This window comes from Pholcus phalangioides, unplaced genomic scaffold, assembly GCF_987345545.1.
Source record: "Pholcus phalangioides strain wild (caught in Gottingen) unplaced genomic scaffold, Ppha-v1.0 ptg000021l_1, whole genome shotgun sequence".
NCBI classification, from domain to species: Eukaryota; Metazoa; Arthropoda; class Arachnida; order Araneae; family Pholcidae; genus Pholcus; species Pholcus phalangioides.
Window position 1 is genome coordinate 12,582,993 of NW_028301614.1, and position 21,095 is coordinate 12,604,087.

At 36.3% G+C, this 21,095-nt stretch overlaps 1 protein-coding gene across 2 annotated transcripts in view; it reads left to right on the forward strand.

Moving 5' to 3' along the window:
* Positions 1 to 21,095, forward strand: part of LOC149070646 (centromere protein I-like) — a 111,229-nt gene that overhangs the window by 15,419 nt on the left and 74,715 nt on the right. For both annotated transcript variants that reach the window (XM_089248963.1, XM_089248964.1), the window contains exons 4-5: positions 2,261 to 2,379; positions 12,600 to 12,704. In XM_089248963.1, coding sequence (XP_089105089.1) covers positions 2,261 to 2,379; positions 12,600 to 12,704 — 224 coding nt within the window. The remainder of the gene's footprint in view (positions 1 to 2,260; positions 2,380 to 12,599; positions 12,705 to 21,095) is intronic.

Below are 21,095 nucleotides of genomic sequence, written 5' to 3' on the forward strand. Positions count from 1 at the left end.
TACTGTGCATCAGTATTGTAGATACAGGCAATAGCTGTCCTTTTGACACCACACTGAACAAAAAACTAGGTTTCCTGCCCTCGATGAGTCCACTATGATTTCAAGGCATTTTACCCAGAGTCTATCAACCTTTTTCCAAGGTATGCCCCAATCATGATTATTTTCAATGCATGTGCCATATATCACTTTACAAATTTTAACATGCAGACTATACAGTCTGGTTTTATAGTACACAAGCATTCTCCATACTCCCATTTTTATGAAATATTGTTTGGCTGTCCTTTTAATTTCATTTGGTTCTTGTGCTACAGTGACACATTAAGAAAGCTTTCTGAAGCCATCATGACTCAGCAACCCAACATGCTTTCATGAATGTGATGTTGTCTAGTGCTCATCCTCACTCATATCTGTTCTAGAGCTTTTTGAAAGTTTTGAACAAATGAAAGCCACATAGTGGTCTGAGCTATAAGACCGATAGTGCAGAACCTCCCATACTTTTAATGTTGGAACATTCTCCATATGTCTACAACATGATAACCAGCATTGTCATGCAACAAAGTTGCGCCATACATGCATGTCATGTTGCTTAGTCTTGGGCTTAACAAATCCCAGGTGCCAGATTTCTTAAAAATGACTTACAGCCAGTGCCGTCTTAACGCATAGGCCCGGGGGCTTCAAGGGAAGACCTCACAAAAATGATATAAAGTTTAAATTTTCGAGGAGCATACATGTTAATTTACCTCAGGTAGGGCCTCAGAAAAATCACTTGGCCCATGGTGCTTTTAAGACAGACCTGCCTACAGCATGTGAGAGAATGTGATCAAAAGAATGACCTGGGAAGTAAGGAACCAGGAGAAACGACAAAATCATTCTGAACAGTTCTCTCTTGAGATCTCTCAGAAAGATTCTGTCATTTCTACTCTTCTTGTCAGGTGAAGATCCTATCCGTCTATGTATGAACTGCTGCCCTCAACGGCCCGTGTATTATTTTTGGTACCTTTTTAGTTTCAAATGATGTCCACAACTGTTTTCCTATACCCGGAAATAATTGTTTTCCCTCAGTGAAACCTCGAGCAACGATACTCGGGTATGACGATAGATCTCCCCACAACGATATTTTTTCAAATCGTAATTAGAAGTGCCTATGGTCTCATGTTAAACTCCTCTCGACACAACGATATCCTTTATTACGATAAATACATACATGTGCTCAACCCACGGCTTACGGGTGATATGTGGCCCTCGGAGTCATCTGATGTGGCCCGTTATCTCGACCCTAATTTTGCAGAAGTGAACTAGGTGGCACATTTTGAAATCACTCAAGTGCCTTGCGGTGCTCAACAAATCACCTGAGTGGCCGGTGACCCATTCCTAGATCACTCATGTGGCCCGCGTAACATTTGCAGACCACTCAAGAGACCTCCCGGTGTAGTTCGGCATCAATTAAGTGGCCTGTGACGTACTCCAAGATCACCTAAGTGGCCCGCAGCCCAACCACCGATGAATCAAGCGGATCTCGATCGATTTACAGATCACTTCAGTGACCCGTTGTGCAGTTCCGCATTTATCAAGTGACCCGATGCACATTCTGATTCTTGAGCGAAATATTCCGAGATCACTTGAGTTACCTGTGGAGAATTCCAAAGCACTCAAGCGGCCCATAGCACATTCCCAGAGCATGTGCAAGCATATGAGTGACCAAAATAGTGTGCAATCATGAGGGTCTAGTGCCCCGGTCGCTGGACTAGATGGGGTACCAAATTCATTCTTCAGCTGCGGCCCTTCAACAGGGCAATCTTTAGAGCATCATGGGTCCCCATGCCGAGTAATTTTGCTGAGGCCGTACCTGGCCAATTGTCGAAAATTTCAACCGGTTCTTGTTTTTGTGAGGCCCCTCTTCTCTTCAGGCCCGCGTGGGCCCATGCGTTAAGACGGCACCGCCCTTCAAGCATATGAGTAATGAAAAGAGCAGTGTTTCTCAACCACCGGGCCCTAATATCATTCATACCGGGCTGCGACGGATTAACCGTTTCATTTTCCTCATTCATTTTCCGTTGGTCGGTGTTTCACTGGGCCTTCCAATCACAAAAATGAATAAAACCGGGCCGTGGATTTGAAAAGGTTGAGAACCACTGACCTAGAGCATGTACAAGTATGTGAACGATCAAACAAGAGACCTGGAAAGCAAAGAACCAGGTCACTCACCCACTTTTTAACTCATTTTTGTTTAACCTATTCATTTTTTTTTTCTTTACTCTAGAAAGCACTGTTCTCAAGAAACTGGTGTATTGTCTAATACCTAGTGAAGATGTAGAAAATGCAGCCCTTCTACGAATAGTGTACTGTATTGTGAATCCGATGGTTCCTTTCTCCTTGAAGGTAACTAAACAAATTCAAGTTGCCTCCTTGAATGTTTGTTTCACTTGTGGTTTTCTTGAAAACTAAATTATTTATAGTGCATAACAAATAAAACAAAAATTGAATGTCAGCCAAATTACTTGGAAACCAACCATATTTTTTTTCTTTGTTAAAGAATCTAATTAGTAAACTAGAGTAAATTAATTTGCAAGCATTATTGTATTGCAGGGCTAGACAAATCGAGAAAAATATAGGCCTGGGATTCAAAATAATGTTTTCTTTGATTTATCTGAGATATCTGGACATCTTTTCATACCAACAGACATGCTGACATAACTACTGAAAATTTTGTGCTGTACTCAGATTCTAATTTAGTTATCATACGTAAACAATTGTAAGCGCCAATTCCACTTTTTTAATCAAATTGCTATGGCGATCTGGCATCAGGGATTAGCCAAGCTCTGTATATTTGTATAATATTGTATGTTTATATGGCAGTGGTTCTGAAAGTTTATGCCATGGCTCCTTGGGTAGGGGGGCACTATTTTTGGGAGAGCAGTGATACATGTCTACTAGGGTAAGGGAACCACAGGAAGAAAATGTTTGAGAACCACTGCTTTATGTTATTATTGTGTTGCATTATTGATTCAATGCTTTTTTATCAGCCAATTTTATGTGAATGGATAATTGTGGAACAAATCATGTGAGTTTACATTATTTCTTTTAAGAAAAATTTGTTTGGATATACAGTGATTCAGATTACAGCCATGTTCATGGAACTCCAGTTTACAAGCATAGTTCATTCTGTGAACATGGTTGTGATGAGCAAAGTTTCCAATTATTGCTAAATTCTCCAAAAAAGTCGCCAATGGCGAGAAATGAAGTGCTACTGAAAGTCACAGTGGATTAAAATGAATTCCACAAAAAAAAAAATTAACATGACAAATATGTGAGTAGAATATTTATAAGACGGTTTTTATTTGAAAAAAATAAATAAAACGGTCTAGAGAGGGTTAAAATTACTGCAAAATATGGAAATGTCACGGAAAAATGGGTCATATGGTCACTCGGAAAAATCCCAATTCTCCCTTTTATTCGTATGGCATATTTTCTTCAGTAGCGAAGTGTTTCGTCATGGGACAAACTATAGATTTTTTGAATCTGGAAATTGCCACATATGCACCTTGTTGCAATATACCCCTATAAAAATTATTTGTTATAAACTAGACTTTCATTAAAACAGACAATCTGTAGCCCTATTAGTACATTATAATAAGGTTCTACTGTACATTTATAAACACTTGGGGGGGGGGAAGGGGGAGCCATCAAGTACTCTGTTAGTCTTTTGTATCAGTTTTTCTTGTTTTTCAATGTATAAAGCTTCAGAAAAACTCAGATCTATGCAAAATAGCAAAATAGAATCAGAAAATGGAATAATTTTTCAGTGAATCCATAATAGTCATGTATTTATATTAATGTATATATATTTGAAATTTGGCAAGTTCCTAGATTGAATTAAGTTAAACTCAACAATGACAGAGATTAGTTTCTAGTTTTACACTCCTGATTGATATTACAAGTACATATGACACTGATTCAGTTTTACAAATATGAGTATTTTTTTATGAGCATGTGAAGTAAATGTTGTATTTATTATTTTTAATCAGTTGTGTGAAAATTTTCACAGTTAATTTATACATATGCAGGGCTCGGCACGGGTCACTTTTTTCACTAAAAGTCACTTTTTTAGAAACTGGTCACTTTTATTACGTATTTTCAGGCCCAGGTCACTTTTTCCACTTTTTTAGCAAAAAAACCTCGGTCTCGCGCGCTTTTCTGCTGTCAGTGTTTTTCTTTTCTTCAAGGAGGAACTTGACCTGTTCAATATCGCTAATTTTCTCCCTCCCTTCATTGAACTACGATCGAAGGCATCTTATCTTCCCGGGAGCATACCGTGTGACGTCAACATAACTTGATTTCAAGGCGCTTGGAAAAAGAAAGCTCCTTGGTTAAAGAATCGTCATTTTATGGAAAAGCCGGTCGGAAAAAAAACTAGCATAAAAGGCGTACTTACAACAAAGAATTTTTCCCCCCTATACTACCATTCTTTCTTATTTCCCCACGTGCTCACTCGTTCTTTCATTTTCATCTTATTTTAAAATTGATACTTTATTTTATTTGTTTTAAAAAGTTTTAGTCCTAAGGGCCAAATTCCTTTCTCTGAGCATCGAGCAAGTTACATTTGTTGTTTGTTCTATCGTTACTTTTGTTAATTTTTTTAAATGTTATTTGAAATGACGATTAGAGAGCCCGTGCAGAAGCTAACTTACGCGCAGCGGGAGAATACCAAAGCGCGTATTAAAGACGCGTATTATTAATACGTATTAAGCGTATTAATACGCTTTGGAGAATACTCTTGTAGCTGGCCAAGGTTAAAGAAGCTCGCATGTATTTTGAATTTACTTACAATAAAAAAAAATCATCCGATTGAAAATCGCGATCTATCGACAAATAAAATTCGTACTATATTTCTAACTGGATTTAAATCTCAGCAAGAAACCGTACCCCCAAATTTGATCGAAAGGAGAACTATTTATGAAAAGATCACAGAATCCTGCAATTAAACATTTAGTTTAACACAAGGGTTTCCAAATCAGATGAAAATTTGTCATCAGGCTGATAAAAACTCAGTTAACGTGCATGCGAGCCGTAACTAGAGGCGGATTTAACGATGGGCAGGCACACCGAGCGCGCCTTTGGCCCCTACTTCACATTTTTTTCCTAATTTAAAGGGCCTAATATTAATTTTTTTTATGCCCGGGCCGTAACTTAATTTAGAGCATCTTCACGATACTGATTGTTGACTTAATACTGTTGGATTGTTTTCCTTTTTTTTTTCTCTCCATGCACGTGCGGGAATCGGTTGTTCCGACGCTGTATGCAAATCGGCGGCGGCGTACCCTCACGGGAGCACGGATACATAGACTGGTTTTTTCTCTATAGGTGAGATGTCTGTTTTTTCCGCATGGATGTATGTCGGGATTCGATTTGTTTCTCTCTTTTGATTGCCGGCCGTATTTTTGATGAACGAAAATGATCTTGTTTTTTGTTTTTGCAACTTTTATGGAAAAAGAGTTCAAAATGAACTTCTGATCATTGTTTTTCTTCAGCTCAGTCGGTACGCTCTGCCCCCCAACAAATATCGACATCTTGCGCGCCATTCTTGATGTGTAAAAAAATCTTATTTTTAGACCTCGGAAGTTATTAAAACGTTTGTCTCGAGTCTCTGTTATGACCGCAATAGGAGAGGGCGGGGGTCTGGTTCCACGGGCATGGCCCCCACATCTTGGAGTAGGGCCCCTAGACTGGGAACTTTTGCGGGCCCCCTGACCAGACTTCCACGGGCCCCTTTATGGTGGATTTATAGTGTGAAAAACAAAAAAAATAATGAAAATCATCCCGGGCCCCAGGGCTGGAGCCTTGTCAGCCCACCCCTTGTGGGGGCCATGTCCACGGGTGTTGAACGAGGAAAGGTGCCGAGTTTACTCATTTTCTGTTAAAAAGAGTGGATACCGGCCCCGAGCGATAGTAAATTTTCGTACAGTACCGCTGAGTCTTTTTTTCTTTTAAAAATTACGGGGGGGGGGGGAGGCCAAAATTATACTGTTTCCAGGGGTAGGAACACCGCGCCAAAATTAACATCTTGCGCCATCCTGCTCCAATAGTGTTTTCGTATTTTTCTGCGCCAAATAGCTAATTTTGCTTCGTATGTCCAGAATTTCTTAAAGGACGCCAAAAATTTTTTGTTCCTGCTTACCGTGAAACGATTCTTTCTAAGAGCGTGTTTTATATATATTCCACTGTACGCCTTATTTAAACTATCGGCCTTTCCATCGTGAAACCCCGATAATATCCGTGATTGTGCAACTGAAGATAGTTTGCAATGGTCTTTCAGCTTTAAAGTGCGCCGCTGTGGTGGTCGAGTGGTCATAATGACGGACTCGCATCGCGGGGACCCGGGTTCGAGCCCCATCGTCACCACAGTGGTGGTCGGCTGAAGTTGTTTTTCTGTGGTTCATAACTTCAAGGCGCAAATGCGAGCCAATCTCCCCGCTAAAAAGTCTCGCCACAGAGAGCGACAGTCCTACAAACAGTATAAATATTCAGTCATTACACTACACTCACTTCACTTCTGAGATATAGATGGCAGCACTAAAAAATCATACACAACACTAAATACGCACTCAGACTGTTAGGTACACTTCCGGCACAACTGACTAGGTAGTAAATTGCCCATGGCGATAGACCTGAGTTGTGCTCGGCTTCAAAAAAAAAAAAAAAAAAAAAAAAAAAAAAAAAAAAGCTTTAAAATGCAAATGCGAGTCAGTTGCCGTTTAAAAAAAAAGTCGCCACTGGAAGCAGCAGAAATTACTGTAGTCGATCGTCATTGCGTCAAATCCAGATGTTTCGTGAAAAAAATTTCCATTCCGGAAGTAAAAAGTGTGTTTTCGCCGAATTACGAATGTAAATTTAGAAACTTTGCCGAATAACGAGTGTCAGATCGCTAATCTCGCCAAATAATGCGTACTTAATCGCCAAACGTCGTGTTGATTCTTCCGAAATTCTCCCCCATTTTGCAACAATTTCTTTCCGAGTATAAAAAACTTATAGAAAATTTTTTGCTCATTTGAAGTGCTGTTGTTCAAGGCAGCAAATAGTGCCCTCAGTAAGCAAAAATCATCTTAAATAGACTGGTGTGAAAAATTTCATGACAGCCTCTCTTTCAAACAAGGTGTCAAAAGCCTGAAACACCAAAAACAAAAAACAAGCTGGTGAAAAGATTTTTGATAACAAAAGACAGTGCAGTTTTATTTTGAAAAGGGATGAGGGTTAACGAAAATATTCTTGTTAATTTCCCTGCTCCAATAAGTATCTGCTCCAAATCCTATATTTTGCTGCTCCAAAACTGATCCGAATCCTATATTTTGCTGTTCCAAATCCTGAATTTGCTGCTCCAAAACTGATCCGAATCCTATATTTTGCTGTTCCAAATCCTGAATTTGCTGCTCCAAAACTGATCCGAATCCTATATTTTGCTGTTCCAAATCCTGAATTTGCTGCTCAAAAACTGCTCAGAATCCTGAATTTTGCTGCTTCAAAGCTGCTCCGAAATGGACTTTGTCACTTCCCACCCCTGTGTTTCTGGGTAAAGGAGTAAATGTGGTTTTTTTTTGCAGGGGTGTATGTTGTGTGTAAAAAAAGGGAAAATATATATTTTTACAAATTTCAAAACTGGTTTATTTTTTCCCTCACCCAAGGACAGTATTATTTTGGTGCCCCACCTGTAAAATAGTACTCGCCCACTTTTCCCAGTCCAGCCATAGGTGGAGATACTTTAAGGTCTTAGGGGTGTGGCACGATGACAATTAATATACATCATATATATGTATACATCAGTAGGCTCTGCCATTGACGCTGGGGGGAGGGTGGATTGCCCCTCCCACAACATATAATTAAAATAATTTAGTTAATTTAATAATTTGAATACTTTATTGAATTTAATAATTTAAATATTTTATTCAATTTAATAATTTAAATATTTTATTCAATTTAATAATTTAAATATTTTATTCAATTTAATAATTTAAATAATTTATAATTCAGTAATTTAAGTACTTTTTTAATTTAATAATTTAAAATTTTAAAAATTTAATTTTATGGTTTTTAATCATTAAGTAAATTTCTTAAAATTTGTTGGAACATATTATGCAAACCTAGGTATGTAAATCAAATTTGTACTAGTTAAAAAACGTTTGAGTACATTTTGTATACTGTCATTCATAGCATAACATGAATGAAAAATCCACTGGAATGTAGATGGGACAAATTCTCTCATCAAATTTTGTGTTATTTCATTTTTTTCCCTTCTTTGAATGGGAAAAATTTTTCCCGCTTGGAAGTTTTTCCTGCTTAAATTGATTTTAAGATGGGTTGTGGAAAGCAACATGGGGGAAGGCATTGCTGCTGTTACTTAAAATGGATGTAATGTAGTTATTCTCTCACACATAGTTGTTGATAAATTTGATAAGTTATTCAAAACTTTTCTGGTTAGCAGAATGCGTTTGAGTTTGATTTAATTATTTCACACTATTATGTAAAAAAAAAAAATGCAATTTCAATGAGTTCTATTGAAATGCAAAGTTAAAACTAAATTCAATTTCAATTCATTCAATTTGGTAATAAAAATTCATTGTCCATTTGGTCTCTCTCTCTCTAAAAATATTTTGGTCACTATTTGGTCACTTTTAAACATTTCGGTCACTATTTGGTCACTTTTTCAAACATTTTGGTCACTATTTTCACTAATTTTGAGGCCATGATCCGTGCTGACCCCTGCATATGTAAAAAAAAGTTCTTTTATAAATCGGTAATTCTTCTTCAAAAAATCAGATTTGCCTACCATTAAATACATCGAGATCATCAGCCAGGTTCAACAATACCCTGCAAATTCCTCTGATACACAAAACAGTAAAGAAAAACCATTTGACTTATCTCATCCCAAAATTTTATAACAATCTCTTCCTTTGTTAAAAAAAATGGCTAAAGAATTACCTATTTCCCATAAACAACATCGAAGACCATTTTGGAAATCTCGGTGTATAAATATGTGTGAGTGTGTGCGTATATATAAACGCGTATACACGCAATTTTCGAGCTATATAGATAAAATATAATTATGTTAGTTGACACGTTTATATTCCTCTGGTTGTTGCTCATAATAAAATGTTGTTGTTATTTTTTACCTATATTGTTTTTCCTTTTTTTGCTAATCATGATTACATGCCAATTTCATTGCATACATCAGATTCACCAATGAATATCAATATTTGTGCAAATCATGATTTATATAACAACCTATTATGTTTATAGATATTACTTTGTTTTCTTCCCCGTCTCCCCTTTTTTTTTTTGTTTCTGCATTTATAATTCTTTTTTTCTTCTCATTATTTTTTCATTTTAATGGATGTATTATACACATAAGTTATATACTTGATTCAACTATTGAAAATGACTGTACCCTTAAGAAATTGGTGTGTCCACCAGTATGGATCCCATGGGATCCCCTGATGGATTTTTCTTTTGTTTGATTTATTTGTTTTGTAACAGTAATAATGAGACAATAGAATTGAAATTGAAAGATTCCATGATGTTCACCTAGCATTTTACTGCATATAGAATTTGATGTTTACCGCAATTATTTTTTATTCTGGACAGTTCTTATGTGCTTTTACAGGGCTCCCACTCGTCCTGCTTTTCCTTATTTTTTGGTGAAATGTCCTATTTTTGTCCTACTTTTTTACCAAATCCTAACAACAAAATTAGTGCAATTGATTTTCATTGAGGAAGGAATATTGGTATATATTGCCATAAGTATTACAAATGTTGTAGATTGCAATTAATGATTCTGCCGTAGCAGAAATTGTATTGTTTTTGAGGTTATTTGGGGAGGGGGTTATGCAGACCATTTGGTTTATTAATTTTTAATTTGCTTAGTGTGAGGGTTCATCAAGTAGAGTAGTCATTAAAAACTTCTGTCTGGATGGAAAAATAATTTTGTATTGATGTGATAATAATAATTTTCTTATTTTATGGTCTTGGAAGTAACTAATATTCATCAATGAAAATTATGGTGCACATTTTGTGTATAGGTGAAACAACAGTTTGTATTGCAAAGCACTTGGTGATTCTGATGCTGCCCAATAGCATTCAGTTGTCTTCTGTATTTTTGAGACATGAAGAGGCATAAACAATATTTACAATGCTCAGCAAAGAGCTAGAAATGAAAATGCTTCATTTGTCAAAAACGATTATGCTGGCATTGAACAGTAAAATGTCAACAAATCCCTTAAAAAGAGGATGGACAACATAGTAAAACTGTCTGGGTCACCTTGACTTCAGACCTTGTAATTTCCAAATTTTTCACTATGCTTCTGAAGTGGTCTCGAAAGGGTGTCATTCTTAAAAAACTTGCATGTCTTCATAATTTGCTGCGCATTGTTGAAGAGAGTGAAAGATTCCCAAAAAAATAAAAGCATAGTAAATATTATGAGAGGCAGAAAAGAATTACAGTTGTGTCCCCCCCCCCCCATATTTGCTGTTGTTTTTTACTTTATTGAAAAAAATTTTTTGACAGCACTCAGCAATCGTCATTCACGTGTTTTGTTTATAAAATTTGAGTTGTGCTTGTTTAGAATGGTTCATTCTTCTAGTGCTACTGATGATGCTTTGAAAAGGCACATAAAAGTGAAAACTTAACAAGAAACATTGGATATATTGACTATACTTTGCGAAAGTAAGTCAATACCTGCTGTGGTCCGCCATTACGGTAATCAACGAATCTACGGTGAGATATTTCAAGAAAAAGGATCTGAAATTCGTTCAACCGTAGCTGTAGCAGATCTGTGGCAGCCAAAACTTTGCAGCGCCTACGGAATCCCTGTGTTTCTTGTACAGAAAATGTTTTTTGTGTGTACAAGACCAATACAAAAAGGTATTTATTTATTTATTCCAATTGATTGTAATATTTCAACACAAAAGGTGAAAAATGTTACTCTTCACAGCCCTTAGGAAAGGACTGGTGAAACGTCTATTTCATCAGAATTTTATGCAAGTAAAAATTGGTTTCATAGGTTTAAGAAACAATTCGGATCACTCAATGTAAAAATCACCAGCGATCAAGCCTCTGCTAACCAGGAGGCAGTTAGGAAATTTCCAAAGACTTTGTAGAAAATTGCTGAAGAGAAGGGTTATACACTTCAGCAGGTGTTTAACGCTGACGAAATTACAGTATTTTGGAATAAAATGCAGCAAAGAAGTTAAGCAAGAGAAGAGAAGCAAGCTCCTGGTTTTAAGGCAAGTAGAGATAGACTTACTATGTGGTTTTGCGCAAATGCATATGGCTACATGATGAAGCCCGCCATCATTTTCAAATCGGTGAATCCGTGAGTATTAAAGGGAAGGATAAGCAAAAGATCCCAGTATTTTGAACGAACAATAAAAAGGCTTGAACTATGAAAACACTTTTCCTGGATTGGTTTAAACTGTGTTTCGTTCCAGAAGTCAGGAGATAACAGGAGGTGATATGGGCGGAGATACGATCCCCAGTCTCACGATCAAAAATGGAGTGGGAAGATCTAATGTATGTGTGTATATATGAATTGACATCATCATCATCATCGTGCGCCCCCAGACTTCCAAGTCTATCTCCGACTATGAGGAGGTACCTTGTTAGTGAATACATGCTATTCAAGTTTCTTTTTGATGCTGGATTGATCGAGGAGGAATTAATGCAGCTGACTGATCCTGAAACTGAAGCGGTACCAGATGAAGATCAAAATAAAGAAGTAAAAGACAAGTAACATAGCGCTCAAATCAACAATAGATTATTTTCATGACATAGCTCCCTCTACTGTACGTTCTTCACATGTAGAAAAATTAGTAGAGGAAGTCTTGTCAACGTATTCCAACATACTTGAGGATATGAAGAAGACACGGCAAACAGAAAAATCACAATGTTCTTTCAGAAAACATTTCCAACAATCGCTGCACCCTCTTTTAAATTCCCTTCTACCTCTGCGTCACCCTGCTCTTTCTCATGATGTTCAATAAACGAGATATACAAGAAAAAAAACTATGGTTTCGGTTATTTGCGTTTACCCCTGGAACGTAACCCCCTCGAATACAGGGGGCCGACTGTATTTGTGTTTTGACCAAAAATTGTTTAAAACTAAGTAATTTCTGTCATTTTTGCTTTGACTTGAGTCAACCTTACTGGGTACTGAAACAGTGCTATGAAAAAAAAGTAATAATAATTAAAAAAAATTCAGAAAAACAAAAAATTTCATGGATTTTGTTTATTATGCTATGATTATGGTGTTGAATGGGGTCCCTCCCCCATCCTACTTTTTAGTCCAACTTTTCCCTACTTTTCTAATTTTTTGAGTGGAAGCCCTGACTTTTAACAACTTTACTCAAGTATGATTTGCTTGCCACAAGTATTCATTCATTTTTTATTATTATTATTATTTATTTTTTTAGCCCTCGTGTGCAGAAAATGACCGTAGTGCGACAAAAATGATCACTGATCAATTATCGTTTTTTTTATTTCATTAAATTGATATTCTTTCAGAAAGGAATGATATATAAATAATAATATCATGTATATAAATTTTTTTTAACAGGTGGATTTGGTGAAATGGTTATGTGTGACCTATGAATATATAGATACTACAATTTTGTCTTGTATGTATCCCCTTTTGTTCCTGCAGCTCCAGAGTGATGTGTTGGTAAGATCACACACTGTTTAAAATATGTTATTCAAAATATGGGCTTTGAAATAAAATTACAGTGAAACCTTGCTACAATGATATTTTCCCCTAGTCTTGTTTGGAGATGTCTATACTGTAAACTGTTTCCTCTTGATATAACTATAATCCCTCTATAACAATATATTTTCTTGGCCCACAGAGTATCCTTATATCGAGGTTTCACTGTATTCTATATTTCATTAATTTATTAAATACATAGCTGCCAAGTCTCCCGGATTTTCCAGGAGACTCCTGAATTTCTACTCTATCTCCCAAATTTCACCCATGACTGCAAAACATTTCTACATTTAGGGGAAAAAATATTTCCAAAGAATTTACCCAAAAAAAAAAAAAAAAACCTTCTGCTTCATAAACACTGTAAATTATCACCATTTTGTCAAATCACACAAAAAATATTTCATTTTTGGGGAGAAAATGCAAAATTTGGCAATCAGCAAGCATCGATCCAGCCTTTCGAAATCCAAAATTGGCACGATCGTGTGTATCTGCTTTATCCATATGTCCTCTTTTGGGCTTGACAGAGATTTTTTGGTTTGTGAGATTTGATTTTTGAGAGTAATAATTACAGGTAATTTAACCTGAGGACTTTAACCTACTGATTGATTGACCATGATTGGTGATGGCTTACAAGGTGTCATGGTTTTTCAAAGGGGGAAATACCCCTAAAATTTTCCTTTCACTAATGAATCCCTAAAATGTTTTAAAATATTTTTACATTTATTTTTGTTTGGATTTTTGGGATTCGCGCGAAAACCTCCCAAATTCTCACTCTCCAAAGTTGGCAGCTATGTACATATGTGGGTCATTCCAAAAAAAAGTGTACATTCCACATTTTTAAAATTAAAAATTCGAAGTTGAATTTTCAAAATAAAATTGGTCTCTTAAATTATAGCCAATCACTTGAAGTTTGTTATTTCATAAATATTTTTCACTTTTATTTTGCATTATTTTATTTTTGTGTTTTATGACTGAAAAATCATGGGCTTTGTTTACTCTTTTACGAAAACAAATATCTCTGTAAAAAAATAAATGTTATTTATAGAGATGGGAGGAATATTCGGCTGCTATTCGGTATTCAGCCCTTTTGCCAAATATTCGGTTCAGCCAACTATTGCTTAAGTATTCTGCTGAATATCTGTGCAAATCTCAGCACAAAAAAAAAATTAATTGTAATTTTTTGCATAAATTAACAATTTACTGATTATATTTTATTGTGTGGTGCATACCTATCCCTCTCTGTGCAAGAGGTTATGTCAGGGTGAATTTATAGGGTAAGCAAAACAGGAAGCTGAAAATAGAATCCCACCACAATAATGTGGAAGTGAGCATGAATTACACAAGTTCACTAACTAAAGGATGTACCTAGACCAGAATCATATTGAGCTACTAAAAGGGGCAAAGAACATCTAAAGAGGAAAAATAAGTCTTAAATTTTATGATCCATTAATACTTGAGAGTAAATAATGGTTGACATTTTTTTAATTGAATGTAAAATTGTAACAAGTGTTAAAAAGAAATTGATTCTGTAAGTAAAGTGATACCTCTGCTAATGAATGTCTTAGCTTACAAATTTTTCAGCTAACAAAGATTTTTCTGCTTTGTCTAACGAATATAGATTCAGCTAACGAACAGTTTTGATGACATGAATACACACACTAATATGAAATAGCTGAATTTTTGCACCAATCGTCATCAGAATGACTGTCACTAGAGCCCGATTAACTTATGTCTACCTTGAAATCTTTTTTCCAGATGTACCTATATATTTCTCTTTCTAAAATTCTTTATATTCCATATAAAATGAAAGATTCAGCGAAAATAGAATATGCATTAAAAAATGTAGCGTATGTTTTCAGAGCATTCGTTTTTTCAGTGCAAGACTCTTAGCATCAAGCTGAACAGTCTGGGAGATTATCTTCTCCATCTGCATGTATCGAGACAGAAATGAGCTGAGCAAAATCACAAATGGATGGGGACACTTATGATTACAATTGGGTTGTGTCAACGCGAGCTTTAGTAGACTAAAGCTGGTGTTAGTTGTGTACATTCTGAAAAATAAAAAGATCTTCAGCATCTCTTATCTTCCTGTAGATTCTCATCCAATTTTGAGGCTTTTCAATTCAGGCTTCAATCAGTTTTTGTCTTTTTTTATAGCATTAATTGCTGTTTTAAAAAACTTATCTTTAAATTTTTGGCAGAAGCTGGAAAGAATCAAACGATTTTCCATATAAAGCTACGAGTAATCACATTTTTCAAACAAATGTGATTCTAGAGCAAATCATCTTCATTAGCTGAGGTATCACTAATATTAAAATACAATATATTATAGTCAAATTTGATTGTCAGTATTACTTCAACAAAAATCTTTTGGTTACCAGTTTTTAATACCTAAATAATGAATTTAAATTGATATTGAAATAAAATAGTTAAAATTCAATATCAATCATTTGAAATTACCAATAATTTTATTTTCAATTAAAAATGGTGATTTTATTTACAATTTTGATGAATTTTAAGAAACTTGATATTCGGCCACGGAATATTCAGTATTTGGCCAAGACATCAAAGGAATATTCTGTATTTGGCTAAATCACTATTTGCCCCATCCCTAATTATTCAGGCTATTTTTATCTCTTAAAATAATGAAATCACCTTATTTCTAACACATGCTGAAAAAAGGCGGCAATCTATATATGTAAAATTGATCGTCTGTCTGTGTGTGTATGTTCTCTATACAAATCTACAATTTTAGATCGATCGTCGCCAAATGGGACTGGACTTGAACGATAGGCTACTTTAAAATTTCGTCAGAGCAGGGCAAATGCCCCAAATGGGCAAAAAACTATCGGGCAACAATGGTTTTTGGGCCTTAACAATCACTTTCGGAACGTTTACTTTGGTTACAGTGGATCCCTAGCAATGCGTTTCAGACGTGTATATGCCTTTACAATGGTTTGTCACTTCTCTAATCCTGTTAGTATATGTATAATGGATTATGCCTTTGTAATGGTTTGTCACTTTTTCAGTTCTCTCAGTAATGAGGCTTTTTGAATAGACGCCATAATCATTATCAGCATTACTTTCAGGGTCAGGCAAAGGATGATCCCCATAGAAATTAGTGTTAAAATTGCCAATTTTACTGTAGAAATATGGAAATTTAGTAGGATTTTCCACCACATCAATAATTTCAAAAATGGTATCGAATTCTCGATTTTTAAAATATTGAGTTCGCTTAGAGATACGAAGCCCAGAAAATTAAATATGAAGTAATTTGCCGGACCTACTTTTGAGTTGGATATCCATACAATAACATTGATTTCAGCTGTGTATTTATCTTCTCAAGCATGAAAATTAATGTCTCCATATTGTCTTTTAATATTCAACTGCATAAATTCATATAGTTTAGGATGTTTTAAGATTAATTATGGGCTGATAAAGTACATCGAAGAAATTCCACAACTTTAATTAAGCATTTTTTGAAGCAGAGCAGGCAGAGATGGATAACTTGAAATTCAAGGGGTGCAAGGAGAAATAGAAATACTTAGCACCCCTTAAAAAAGAAAACTATTCATTTCTGTTTCTTTAAATCTAGATTTGTTTCTTTCATAAGTCCCGCAGGAAGTTGCCATATTGGTTAACTTGGACACGGTTTGTATGTCCCTAAAGAAAAAGAGGTAGATATCACGTGGTCCAAAAAGCCTCATTGGAGAAAACCCGGGCATCGCTGGGTATTATAGCTAGTTTAAAATAAAATTGACTTTTTTTTTTTGTTTAATTTTTTTCAAACTAGCTTATAGAAAAGTTTTTTTCACACATATTTAGCTAATTGAAATTAAAACTTTTTATTTCTGACAGGCAATAGGTTGGTAATTTATAATTTAACATTAATTTGAAATGTTAAATTTTTTGCTTGTGAACTGCAAAAATTTTTCTCGTAAAAGAGTGGACATCATTATACAAAGAGTGCGCAGAAATGTTGAACTGAGAGAAAGATATCTCAAATATTCTAAATAGGCTATGCAAATACATTTATTTTCCCAAAAAATATGAAAAATGATAGGTGTCCCCATAAATTCCTCTATAATCCTTGAAAATACTTATGCCATGAGAAAACTTTAAAAAAAAACCATGCCTGCCCCCTTTAATAGTTTGAATTTTGGTTCTGGTAAAATTGTTGAAATCTGGTCAAGTGGACATTGGATTTTCTTAGCTGTATATTACACTGAAGAGCCAAAAAAACTGATACACCTGCCTAATATCGTGTAGGGCCCCCGTGAGCCCGCAGAAGTGCTGCAACACGACGTGGCATGGACTCGACTAATGTCTGAAGTAGTGCTGGAGGTAATTGACACCATGAATCCTGCAGGGCTGTCCACAAATCCGTAGGAGTAAGAGGGGTTGGAGATCTCTTCTGAACAGCACGTTGCAAGGCATCCCAGATATGTTCAATAATGTTCATGTCTGGGGATTTAGGTGGCCAGCGGAAGTGTCTAAAGTCAGAAGAGTGTTCCTGGAGCCACTTTGTAGCAATTCTGGACGTGTGGGATGTCACATTGTCCTGCTGAAATTGTCCAAGTCCGTCGGAATGCACAATGGACATGAATGGGTGCAGGTGATCAGGCAGGATGCTTACGTACCTGTCAGAGTCGTATCTAGACGTATCAGGGGTCCCATGTCACGCCAACTGCATATGCCCCATACCATCACATAGCCTCCACCAGCTTGAACAGTCCTCTGTTGACATGTAGGGTCCATGGATTCATGAGGTTGTCTTGTCTCCATACCCGTACACGTACATCAGCTCGAAGCAATTGGAACCGAGACTCGTCAGACCAGGCAACGTGTTTCCAGTCCTCAACAGTCCAATGTCGGTGTTGTCTGACCCAGGCGAGGCGTAAAGCTTTGTGTCCTGCAGTCATCAAGGGTACAAGGCCCGAGTGGGCCTTCGGCTCCGAAAGCCCATATCTATGATGTTTCGTTGAATGGTTCGCATGCTGACACTTGTTGATAGCCCAGCATTGAAATCTGCAGCAATTTGCGGAAGGGTTGCACGTCTATCACGTTTAATGATTCTCGTCAGTCCCGTTCTTGCATGATCTTTTTCCGGCCGCAGGGATGTCGTAGATTTAATTTTTTACCGGATTCCCGATATTCACGGTACACTCGTGAAATGGTCGTATGTGAAAATCCAAATTTCATCGCTACCTCGGAGATGCTATGTCCCATCTCTCATGCGCCGACTATAACACCACGTTCAAACTCACTTAAATCTCGATAACCTGCCATTGTAGCAGGTGTAACCGATCTAACAACTATGCCAGACACTTGTTGTGTTATATAGGCGTTGCCGACCACAGCGCCGTACTCTGATTTGTTCCATACCTCTTTATTTGCATACGCATGCCTGCACCAGTTTTTTTTGCTCTTCAGTTTATATCATTGGATTGATTTTTTTACTTCAAAATTGTTTGTTGATATTGAATTTGATGTTGGTATAAATCTTGTGTTTATGCCTCTCACATTAGTGATCCAGAGTGGAGTAGGGGAGGAGGTGGGTAGAGCTTGGAAACAAAAATAATATAGGAAAATATTGGTTCTGCCCCCATAAAATACAGAATATATTGTAATATAATGACCTTTACTCGTATTAAAATGCCCCCCTATGACATCTTCCTGGATCTGTGCCTGGCAATGATTATCTATGCTACTTAAATTTGATATTTAACTGAAAAATAACATGATAAAAGGGTTTAAATTGAATAGATAACTTATTAAATTTTACTTGAAACTTCAAAACCTCTTTTAAGGAAACTAAGTAAACTTCACTTTAAATCAAAATTTCAATTCTGTTGCATTGCTTGAGTTTTTGGGAGACACGTAACAGAGTAGACAAATTAGCCTAAATTATTATTTTTTCATTACATGAATTTACATGATTGATGAAAAGTTTTGTTATACTTTGAAGTATATTATTTATTTATGATGTAACAGAGTAGACATTCCACAGTGAAAAATCTGGTACTAAAGGCAAAACATAAATCTTAAGTTTTTTTTTTGAAAGTCAAATCAAAAAATATTGATCAAGCATTAAAAGTGAGCCTTTCAATGAGTTTAAAAGTGTTATCAGATTTAATCTGGTATAAAAATATATTTCTTAAGGGTCTGTAACAGAGTGAACATTTTAAGATGGGAAAAATTTCGGGACATGAACAAAAAAATAGTTATTCCATAAGAAAATTTTTTTTTGTCAAAATTGTATTGCCAATTTTATTCATCTATGGTACATTAAAGCTATGAGGAATCACCTCTTAGAATTATGAAGAAATTAACCCTTGCTACTAGTCATAGGCACCAGAACCTGGAGGCTGAGGCGGTTTGAACACCTGCAGTAAATTTTACGAGTGGGCTGAACCCCCTCCTCAATAATTAATGAATATACAATGCAAAGCACCACTCCCCCTTCTACATATATATGGGGCAACTACCAACTGTTAGCTCCCTCAATGTTGTCTTCATTTCGGCTCCTCTACTACTAGTATATTTTTGTTACATGAATCAATGAATAAAAAAGGATCTTAATGAATCATTGTATGTCATTGCTCAGTTTTTAAGATAATGTCACTCATTCATGCAAAAGTTTTAACAACAAATAAGATTTATTAAAATTTTTTTATTAGTAGCAGAGTGATGACATCTGCAGATAAGTCACCATCTGTGTCAAAATGTCATAATATGTGAGCCATTATTTTAGTTCAGGTTTGGGTTTTTGATGCTTGTCATGTCAAAAGCTGGTTTAAACTGTCAAGTTTCTTATTCAAAATATGTGAGATAGGAGATCAGGGTTAGGTTTTGACCTCAAAAACTAGCTCAGTATTGAAATACGATGATCCCCTTTCATATCTCGGTGAATATTGTGCTTAGAAATGTGGAATTTTTTAGTTGGCATCAGTAAAGACAGGGAAACAACTTTTTAATTGGATTCTGAGCACAGGCTATGCCTAAAATAATTAACTTTTGTATTTTAATAACTATACAAAACCTATACAACCCCTGATAAAAATTGTTTATTCGGATTCAAAGACCGTCGTCTGTTTGAGTTAGTTCTCAATGTTTCCCCAACACTACACGTTGGCATCATCAGGGGAATTGATAAAACTGGATTAAAAGTTTTCCGGAGTCTCGGGTTGTATTTACGTACATGAGTGTCTTGACATACACTGTATTGTTTTGTGATTGGTCAGTTGATCCTATGGATGGGAGCGAATTGAAAACAGTTCTTATGCCAGGAGAACCTGATTGGCCAAGAGATGTGGAGTTATCTGATTCACTGTTGTCATCGTTCTGTTGCTGGATCTTGAAGGAGAAGGTTCTTATTCTCATGAGAGCTGGTGTCCAGGATCTGCTCAATTTCAAAGTTTCTTCTCTTCTATCATAGCTGTTTTTGTGCTTATATATTTCAATAGCTTCTCAGTAGATTCGTGGGAAGAAGTGGTCAACATTAGCTATTACCTGTGTTTTGCTGAATTGTACTCTGTGGTTGTCGTTAAGGGCATGCTTCGCCACCGCCAACTTTTCTGTTTGGCCCGCTCTGCAGCATCGCATTTTATTATTCTCATGGCCACATATCTTTTTGTGGTTCCAATGTATACCTGGACACAGGTGCATGGTATTCGTTAGATCCCGGTGTTTTATAGAGGTCCCCAGCGCGACCCAACCCACACGGGTAAAAGGCTTATACCCCTGGAGGGACAGAGCCTGGGTCGTGTCTGGTCTGTCTGTGTTTATAGAGGGTCATGGTGGTCATTTGCTGATCTCAGCATTTCACATATTTTTCTGGTTAGTTTGAAATTGGTCTTTATATGATGTTTTTTCATGACCTTGCCGATTTTTGCCGTCACTCCTGGGATAAAAGGCAGCACAGCTTTTCCAATTGATTGTGACTAATTTTTTGCTAGTGATTCCTTGATTGGGTGTAAGGCTTTTCCAATATCATCTTTTGTGTACCCATTAGAGCGGAAAACTGATTTTAAGTGCTCAATCTCTTTACTTAGATCTTTTTCTTCACAGTCTTGCCCTCTCAATCAAGGTTTTCAGTACGCCTCGTTTTTGGTGAGGATGATGATTGGAGAGCTTATGAACATATCTGTTGGTGTGGGTGGACTTGCGATAGATGCTGTGGCCTAAACGTTGACCCTAATGGCTGGCCAGAACGTCCATGTGAACGGAAGTTGTTTTTCTTTCTCTATTTTTATAGTGAACTTGATGTTTTCATGAATTCCGTTGAGATGGTCCAAGTACCATTCAGCAAAACACAGGTAATAGCTAATGTTGACCACTTCTTCTCACAGG